The sequence below is a fragment of the Phoca vitulina genome, unplaced genomic scaffold (assembly GCF_004348235.1).
Source record: "Phoca vitulina isolate PV1807 unplaced genomic scaffold, GSC_HSeal_1.0 scaffold12, whole genome shotgun sequence".
In the NCBI taxonomy this organism is placed as follows: Eukaryota; Metazoa; Chordata; class Mammalia; order Carnivora; family Phocidae; genus Phoca; species Phoca vitulina.
The window spans coordinates 46,187,635-46,197,597 of record NW_022589715.1 but is presented as its reverse complement, the minus strand read 5'-3'; the positions used below and the strand labels follow the sequence as shown (position 1 = coordinate 46,197,597).

At 53.5% G+C, this 9,963-nt stretch overlaps 1 protein-coding gene across 1 annotated transcript in view; it reads right to left on the bottom strand.

Moving 5' to 3' along the window:
- Positions 1–9,100: 9,100 nt before the first annotated feature.
- STPG4 (sperm-tail PG-rich repeat containing 4) overlaps positions 9,101–9,963 on the bottom strand; it is a 36,433-nt gene continuing 35,570 nt past the window's right edge. The window contains exon 7 of the mRNA XM_032411083.1: positions 9,101–9,217. Within this exon, the coding sequence (XP_032266974.1) occupies positions 9,101–9,217 (117 nt within the window). The remainder of the gene's footprint in view (positions 9,218–9,963) is intronic.

Sequence of the window (9,963 nt, the reverse complement as noted above, 5' to 3'; positions counted from 1 at the left end):
GGGTGCCGCAGTGACACCCCACTGGCTGGAGGCCTGGGCCCTGGCTTCGGTGAGGAGGAATGCGTGATGCTCAGAGCTGCGACCGTAGAGGACATGCCTTAAGTGAAGGTCACTCAAGAGGCTGGAAGGTCCCCAACTAGCAGGGCTGTTCAGAAGATGCCAGGCAGCCCAGAAACATGACAGGCTCACCACAGGAGCTGTGTGTTGGGCCCTGTGACGCCATTGCCCTGCCTGCTGGCTGACGGGACCATGGGTGGGCTCCACCGCCCAGGCTCGTTGTCTGTGGACGGGCCCACAGCCTGGGACACGGCAGGGGGCCCCCAGACTGGTGCTGTCACCGTTCTCCTGTTCTCTCTCACTCTCTCCCCCTCTTATTCTTTTCCTCCCTTAACTGTCATTGTGGACTTTTTTTTTTTTAAGATTTTATTTATTTGAGAGAGGGAGAGAGAGAACATGAGAGCAGGGGGGAAGGGTAGATAGAGGGAGAGGGAGAAGCAGGCTCCCCACCGAGCAGGAAGCCCGATGCAAGACTCGATCCCAGGACCCTGGGATCATGACCCGAGCTGAAGGCAGACGCTTAACGACTGAAGCCACCCAGGCGCCCCCATTTGGGGACTTCTTTTAAAAACATGTATTGTTATTTTTTTTTTCTGAACCGTCTGAGCATAGGTTGCTTAAATCATGCCCCTCTACCCCTTAATACTTCAGTGTGTTTGCAAAGAACAAAGGTCATTGTCTTAGGTAAGCACAGCACAGTTAACAAATGAGATTTAACACTGACCCGCTATTTTATCCCCCGTCCCGTGCATATGCCAGTTGGTCGCTCGTGTTCTTTGGCGCGCTGCTTTCCTCCAGCCCCGGAGCACACACTCCACTTGGTTGTCCTGTCTCTTTCATTTCGTTTTGCCTCTCTTTGCCTTTCGTGACAGTGACATTGCTAAAGGCCGCCGAGGGTCTGGCCTCTGCGGCAGGAGTGTGGCACCGAGGACGGGGGAAGCAGCCGGTGATGGAGCAGAAGCTGGAGAGAGCAGAAGCCGCGGGGCAGACGGAAAGGAGGGCAGCAGGTTGCTAAGGGCAGGAAGTTAGGAGCAGGTGAATCTCCGCAAAAACAGAGCTCTCAGATTAAAAGAAGAGAGACGCCTCCTCTCCGAGGGGCCAAAAGACGGTGGAGGCCCTAGAGCTCCGTTCTCTCCAGAGCAACCTTTCTAGCCCTTGCAGCCTGACTCTGAGGTCAAGACTCCCCATCTGTAACTGTGATCTCAGCTGCTTCGGCCCGGGCCCCAGAGGAAGAGGTCAAGAACCTCTTGGGTTCTGGGTTCCCTCACACTTTTGTCTTCTGCCCAGGGGCTTACAGCTCACTACCCCACCCCCCAACAAGGCCCAGGGCTCAGTGGCTGTGGGTGGTGGCCTCCCATATGGCTCACACTCCCCCCTCCACCCTGAGAGCACCCCGCCAAGAGTGCAGGGGCTTCAGGGGCCTGGCCCAGTGCAAGCTGGGGGTGTGCCCACGGAGGCTGGGCTGGGGCCAGGGCACCGTCCTGCATCCAGACAGCTTCTCTTCTCAGCTGGGAGTAGCACTCTCCTGGGGCCTTGCTCTCTTTCTTTCTCCTCCTCCCTTTTTCTTCCTCCTATGCCTCTGCCAGGTTTCCTGTGGCCTCAAAGATCCACCCCTGAAGGGCCTCTTCCCCGAATTCCTGTTGGGGCTCACTCCATGCCCCTCATTCTTCAGGACCCAATTCCCACACCTTCCCGAAGTATCTCTCCCTCCTTCCCCACTACCCACCTCCCACCATCCTCTTAGGGGACCCTTACACTTTGTCAGAACACCCAGGCAAGCACAGGCCCAGTGGATTCTTCTTCCCGAGTGCAGCCCCCGCATCCCCCACACTTGGCCTCAGCTACGCCTACTCGTGCCCTCATGAACGGGACCAGCTGGGCTCTAGGGAGGCTCTCCTGCCCCTGGGAGGCTTGGGGTACAAATGCAGAGCAAGGCCACCTTGTCCCCACCCACAGGCTGACCTTAGCCTTCCCTCTCACCCGACCCCCATGCCATCCCAGCACTTTATCCTGGGGGTGGCTAAGGCAGGGGCTCTGCAAAGGGCCACAGGCCTCCTGAGTCTCCTATGGCTGCTCAAGGGCCTGCAGTTGGGCCCAATCCATTTTATCTTCTTAATAAAGTTACACGTGTATTTAATCCTATTCTATAAATTAGCATAGAAATATGCATCTTCACCATTAGGATCTTCACCTACACTGTAGATACGTGGGTCATTGGACACAGTTTTCCAGAAGCTTCATTTTCATTTCCATGTAAGTTATTTAAGACAGGGTACTTTTACTATACCTGAAACTAACATAACACTGTACATTATACTAGAATTAAAACAATAATAAGAGGGCGCTTTTAAAATCCTGGAATAATGTGGCCACTGGAAATTTTATCTGGAGCTAGAAGTACCTTCTGTAAAACACTAGGGGAGACCACCCCCTCTGCCCAACCCCACTTCCCATAATGCAACTTTTTTTTTTTAAGATTTTATTTATTTGACAGAGAGAGACAGCGAGAGAGGGAACACAAGCAGGGGGAGTGGAGGAGGGAGAAGCAGGCCTCCCACCGAGCAGGGAGCCCGATGCGGGGCTCGATCCCAGGACCCCGGGATCATGACCTGAGCCAAAGGCAGACGCCTAACGACTGAGCCACCCAGGCGCCCCCCCATAGTACAACTTTTAACACAATTACCTCTTAAGTGATCTAGCGAGAGCTTGTTTATAACGTCTAACACCTGCAACCTTGTGATCATACCTCCAGGAAGGACTTCTAAATCAGTACTCAATTTCTTTACCTCCTCTTTTTAAAAACTTACTTCATCAGATGATTTCTGTCAGCACCCAACACCAGCAACATCTAAGGTTATTCAGGCTAACAGCCATTCGCTAAATAATTCTTTGTGGTCCAAAATAATCAAAGGAACTTCCATAACGTTTTATGCAAAACTTGTCCATTTCCTAAAGGATAATTGTGTATCTTGGAGCACATGTAGTATTCAGTGAGCATCTACTATGTGTTAACGCTGTTCCAGGCACTGGGAAATTCACTGATGCCCCAATAGAAGCCCACAGTCCAACGTTGGCCTCAGGCCAGTATTTGGGAACTGCCGGGGCATTTATGAGAGGGCACCCAACCAGCCTCAGGAAGATGGGAGAGGGTGCTTGGAGTTAGCACACCAAGGGTGGGGTGCGGGGAGTATTTCTGGCAGAAGGATGCCTCACTCCCTATCCCAGCTACAGGTTAGACAGATGGTGTGAAGGTATGAATAATATCCCCCACAAAGGTGTCTGTGTCCTAATCCCCAGAACCTGGGAATATGTTCTACATAGTTTTTTTTTTTTTAAAGATTTTCTTTAAGTTTATTTATTTAAGTAATCCCTACACGCAACGTGGGGCTTGAATTCGCGACCCCAAGATCAAGAGCCCCATGCTCTACGGATTGAGCCAGCCAGGTACCCTATTCTCCTACGTGGTAAAGGGACTTTGCAAAAATGATTAAGTTAAGGATCCTGAGAAGGGGAGATTTTCTGGATTATCCAGGTGAATCTGATACAATCACAGGGATCCTTACGAGAGGAAAGCAAGAGGGTCAGAGTCAGGAGTGGGTGTGCTGGGAACGGGAGTTTGGAGTAAAATTTGAGGAAGAAGCCATGAGCAAAGGAAGGTGGGTGGTCTCTAGAAGCTAAAAAAGACAAGGACACAGATTTTCCCCCAGAGCTTCCTCTGAAGGGAACCAACCTTGCCAACACCCTGACTTGAGCCCAGTGAGACTGATGTGGAGACGTCTCACCTCCAGAACCATAAGACAGTAAGTCTGTGTTGTTTGAAGCAACAAAGTCTATGGGAAAAGGCACAGGAAACTAATGTAAACAGTTTGGTGAAGGCTCCCCCAGGCCCAGGGTTGGGCACATGGGCTCAGGGGTACTGTGCAGTCCAGCTCCCATGCGCAGCCCAGGAGGGGGTGGGGATTCGAAGCCTCAACAGGCGTGACTCTGCCTGGCATGTTTCCAAGTGTCCCCTCCGGCCCTGTTGAACACGGGAATCTCCAGCGTCTTCCTTTCTCCTTGATGGCCCTCAGTTGCCAGGCAGAACCTCTGAGCTCTGGGACTTCAGAAAAAGGACGAGGGAGCAATGGCCAGCCTGAGCTCCATCTGTGACCCAAACATCTCTCAGCACACTGCCTTGCTGTCCCACCCTGCCCCCATCCCGGGCCTCTCAGTTCCACCGGGGTGAACTGAATGGAATGCCTGGTCAATCCCTGCCTCCCGTCCCTGCCTAGCCCGCTCTGCTGACCAGAGATGCAGCGTCAGTGGGCCTGAGCCCACCGTCCTGCCTACAGTTCTCAGGTACTAAGGTGGGCCTGAGCCCACCGTCCTGCCTACAGTTCTCAGGTACTAAGGTGGGCCTGAGCCCACCGTCCTGCCTACAGTTCGCAGGTACTAAGCCACATTCCCACCCAAAGCAGCCACGTTGCTACCTCCCCGGCTGCTGGTTGGGCCTCTCTGAGCCCCTACAGCTCTCCTGAAGGGTAACACCTTTTCCCTGGCACTGATTTGCCCAAGGGTACGGTTAACAAGGCCACGAGAAGCACCCACTGGGAGACGATTCTCCTCGTGTCCACCCCCTGCGCCTCCCCTATCTCTGGCTACCCCTCCTTCCCAACTTCTGTGTCTCAGCTCTCTCCCCTCCCTTGCTAACTCACCACCCCCAACCTCCCGGCCTCCACGGGTGCAGACTTGGCTCCTCCTGCCATCCAGGTCGTCTCTTCTCTGGGGAGGCTGCAGGTAAGCCGGGCCAGGCTCTGCGTCTCTGGCACTGGTCCCCACAAGCCCACCAGCCCCTGCGGTCCTGAATCTAGAGCCCAAACCCCGCCCTTTGGGCCCCACAGGCTCTGCACGCCTGCAGCCTTGCCCTTGGCCAAAACCAAAGGTCTGTGAGGAGCCCCGCCGAGAGTCAGGCTGGTGAGAGGTGCCTGGGTTCAAGGCTCCTGTGCTCCTTTCTACCCAGAACAAGCTCTACCTAATGACACTCCAGGTACTAGCTTCTCCCAGAATGACCAGCCCTGTGCCATCCTCTTCTCTCAGGCCTCAGCCAGATGCTAATATGGGTCAATCTCTTCCTCTTTTTTTTTTTTTTTAAAGATTTTATTTATTTGAGAGAGAGAGAATGAGAGAGAGCGAGTACATGAGAGGGGGGAGGGAGAGGGAGAAGCAGACTCCCTGCTGAGCAGGGAGCCCGATGCGGGACTCGATCCAGGGACTCCAGGATCATGACCTGAGCCGAAGGCAGTCGCTTAACCAACTGAGCCACCCAGGCGCCCTCAATCTCTTCCTCTTAAGGCTCTAGGGCTGGGAAGACTACCCTCGCCCCGCACAGTTACTGGTGATGGGGCCTTCATACCACCTGAGCGCTAGTCCTCAACTTCGGCCGCTCATCAGAGTCACCTGGGGTTGGCGGGGGGGGGGGGGAAGTATTTAAAAAAAAAATACTGGGCCTAAGTCCTACCCGCAGAGAGTTCCATGTGATCTGTCTGGGAGCTGCCCAGCACCAGGATTTTTTTAAAAGTTCCCCAGGGGATTCTAAAATGCAGCTTAGAACCACTGATTCTGAACTTACAGATTTTGAACTATGTTTTCAAGAGAACAGGGCTTTCAAAACAATCCAGGCCTGGGGCCCCGAGTCCAGGCGGCTCTGTGGTGCAGAGGTCAGCGGCATGAGGCAGGTGAGAGATGGTGCTGGAGGCGGGGCCTGGCTCCCAAGCAACCTGTGGCCCTTGGCCTCCAGGTCTGTAAGGTGTCCCCTGTAGGTTCAGAGAGCAGTGCGGGTGAGGAATAAGGGAAAGAGAGCAGACAGAGGAGGAGGACAAGCTGTCCCCACCAGTGCTGTGACTTCTGACATGCTCTGACTTAATGGAGAGAGAATTTCACATGGAAACAGCAGAAGATATTTGCAGCCACGAAGAGCCATGCCCTCTGGCTGAAGCCAAATTCAGAGGGCAGTTGCGGGTGGGCTGGTGGGAGGGGAGAGGAACAGAGAATGGTCAGGCAAGCCAGGACAGGGGCCTCGAGAAGCTGTGTCACAGCAGTCGATGGGGGAGGGACGAGGGGCTTAGGATAGACACCACGGTCCCTTCCATCTGCGGCGCTCTAGGGCTTTTCTAAGCCCTTCTGGAAATGTCATTTGATGCACACAACAGCCCTCGTTGCTAGGTGTGAATATCTCAATCTCAGAGCTCAAGCTCAAAGTCAACCCAGGTCTGTCTAGTCTCTCCATCTTGGAAAGAACAGAAGGAGGCCCTGCTCTTCAGATACTGTCTCAGTTTTGGGCTTGTGGCAGGAAAAAGCCATCCAGAATTCTTCTGGTCTCTTTGGGAAAGCCTCTGCCTCCTTGTAGGAAATACTGTAAAAAATACTGGAATACACCAAAGAAGTAAAACATTGCCTTTCCCGCCACCTTGCTCCCACCAGCCCCTCTGCTAATATCCCAGGGCAGAGTCACTGTCTTATCATCTAGAATCACAAAGGAGGGTGAGTGTTGCTTTACAGGCAGATGGCTGAGGTAGCCCCAGCTCCAGAAAGACAGTCACGGGAGCCAAAGGCAAAGCTTGGCGAATGGAAAAGAAACACAAGGGGGTCCAGATGGCCCTGCAGAATGTTCTCCAGTGGTTTTACCTCCAGGGGAAGTCTCTGTAAGCCTCTCCAACCCCCTTCCTGCAGGTGGGTAAAGACCTCCTCCCTTCCTTATTCTCAAAGGGTCTTCATTCCCTTCTAGAATCCAAAGAACTGCCCTCCACCCCAATTACACACACTCCACACAGCTGGGCCCCTCAGCTGTGTCCACACCAAGGGTCCCCGACCCTCTTGGCCACAGCTGAAGGGCCCAGGGGCAGACCCCTGATCCAAGCTGGCCACCTGGAGTCTCTCCCCTGGGAACCAGATCCTGGAACCAAGAGGGGCTGCTGACATTCTTTCAGGGTGTTGGCTCGGGAAATGACTGCGGAGGGGCTGAGGTAGCCACATAGGTCCTATACATGTGAAGAGGCAGCAAAGGTTGGCCCTCCAAGGGAACAGAAGCAGGCTTAAGAGAGAAGCAGTGGGGAGACCGAGGCAGCCCCTGGCTCCCACTCTTGTCAGGGAGGTACCCCTACATACTTACCCCTCTTGCTGGTATGAGAGGTTCCTCTCACTTTCCATCCATGAGCCCCCAGACAGACATGACCACCTCTTGCCTCTCTCGCTTTCTAGAACCAACTGCTTCCCTGAGCACCAGGGGCAACCTGAGCCACCGCTTCCTAGAGAAAACCCCCTCTCAGAACTGCCCACTGTTACTTTCGGACCCTGCAGGGGACTCTGACCCACTTGGAGAATAAAATTTGGAACTAGCTGCCCTGCAGCCATCTTCTGATCAAAGTGGGACAAGATCAGCCACCACCCCTGAGACATGTCTGATCTTCCAAGTAGCTCTTCTCTATTCTGAAAGAACACAACACAGGGAGTTTCACCAACAAATGAGAAACTTGAATAAATTCACTGAGATGACAACCTTCCTTTTCTTGCCTCCAACACCCCTTTTATAAGGCTTATAATTATGTAAGGCTAGGGAAGAGAGATGGGGGCATGGTTCCCTTTTTAAAATACAACAAAATAGGGGCACCTGGGTGGCTCAGTCCATTGGGCATCTGCCTTCAGCTCGGGTCATGATCCTGGGGTCCTGGGATCGGGCCCCATGCGGGGCTCCCTGCTCGGCGGGGAGCCTGCTTCTCCCTCTCCCGCTCCTCCTGCTTGTGTTCCCTCTCTCGCTGTCCCTCTCTATCAAATAAATAAAATCTTTAAAAAAAACCACACAAAATATAAGCATTTATATTCATTTAAGTTTTTTTAATTAAAAAAAAAGATCCCCTTCATTTATTAATGATCCTGAAATCTCTCCAACCAGATACCCGCTGTCATGGGTGGGGGTGTTTCTAGCTGGGGCTCCCTGAGCAGGTCTTCCCCGCACGCAGGGCTGCCTGGGGCCCCGGCTTCTGACCAAGCCCCGCCCAACTCCCTCCCACCTTCATGGCACCCCCCCTCGTTGGGCCAGGCCCCCTCAGTCCCTCTCCAGCAAATGTTTATTCCTGCCATTCACCCACATGGGGGCCTTGCCCTTGACCTTCTTCCCTCTCCTTTCTGCGCATCTCAGCCTCCAGGTCCCTTGCATGCGGCTGTCCTTCCCCGCTCATGGCCGTGCGGCCTCATCCCTGCTCTGCCTGCTTGTGGCCTCCTTTGCAAACCAGGAGCAGTGACTTCACAGCTTCCTGACACGAGGGCCTGTCTTCCCAGTAGAACTGCCATCATGTGAGGGCAGCCCCTGACCTTCAGACACAAGGTGACCAGAAGGAGCCACATGGCACAGAAGACTTCCTGGAGCCAGGGACTACTCCAAATTCCCTTTCTGGCCTGTCTCCCCTACAACCCTCCCCAAACTCAGTCACATGCCTTACTCATCCCCTCCCCAACTCCCCAACCCCAGCACACCCTGGCACAGAGCAGATACTCAAATATTTTTGTTGACTTAAAACCACAAACACCCATTGGGTTGAATCAATATTATTCTTTTCAGGGAATTGAGAGGGAGAAAGAACCACCTGCTGGGATCCTGGCACACTCAGCTTGGCCTTGAATGCTGACCCCCAAGGACACCTCCATGAGGCTGGGAGGCATTATAGCCCTCATGCAGTTGGGGCCCAGCTGGAGAGCCCATGGCCACGCAGAGCACAGCCCAGATGTATCAGGGCCTGTCCAAGCTGCCCCAAGGGCAGCCCAGGGGCAGTGTCTTGGAACACATCCTTTGACAATAAACAGAGTGAGCCCAGTTTATAATTCAAACCAGGACACTTTTGAGAGTAAACTGGAAATTATGCTGGGACTATTCCAGAGAGGCGGGCAGGAGGGTCGCCTGGGCAATTGATGATGTTCCGTAGTCAAACCCTCCTAAAGAACAGAAAATAGAGTTTTCTAAACAGAAGAACTTGCTAAACTCAAAATAGCTTAGGGCCAAGATGGCTTTATTTTAAAAGCCAATTGTGTTGTTGAAGAAAAGGCTATTCTCCCGGCCCATTTTGGCTATGGTGGGGGGCTGCTTGGGGAATTGCACTGAAGACTTGTATGCTCCTGGGCCGGGGGTTTTCTGAAAACAGAACAGAAAACAGGGACTGATGAGACCGGGACACCAACACTGTGGAGCCCCCTGAGCCCGGCCATGGGCTCAGCCGTGACTGGCAAATCCCCACTGGGAAGACGAGGGCCACGCCTGACTGCGCTGCGGCCTAGGGCACCCTCGACTTGGAGCACGTCCCTGGAGCTGAGGCCTGCTCCTGTCCGCGGCTTTCCCCAGGGCTCCAGAGGTGCCATGAGAAGGGCCGACGAGCAAACTCCGGCCTAGGCCCGCGGGGCCTGCGGGGCAGCGGGCTCACATCCCAGCTGCCGCTCAAGGCACACTTTCTCAGCGGGCACTCTGCCCAGACAGCTCCTGTCCTTGGGAATGCCACTGTCCTCCCCTCTAGCCACCTCAGTAGTTAGTCTAGTGGTAAGGGGTTGCAGAAAATGGATTCTGAACCTGGGTGATTGACCTCAAAAGCCTCAACTCAGGTTTCTGTACCTCAAGGGACCCCGGGGTCCAAAGTAGTCTCAAGGGATCTACGAGTTCCCATTTTTAAAAGTCATGTTTTCCTTTGGATGAAATTCTTGAGAAAATTTGCCAGTGATGTCAATGAAGCTTCTATAGTGATCAAATTCAACTGAATGTCATTTTCATAGACTCAGACAAAGACTTCAATTTCTTAGGTCAGCATTTCCCATGCTGGGGGGCACGTACATGTTCTTGAAGCCCGAAGGGATTTTATCTTGTGTCTGTTGAAGCATCGGTGTCTGAGC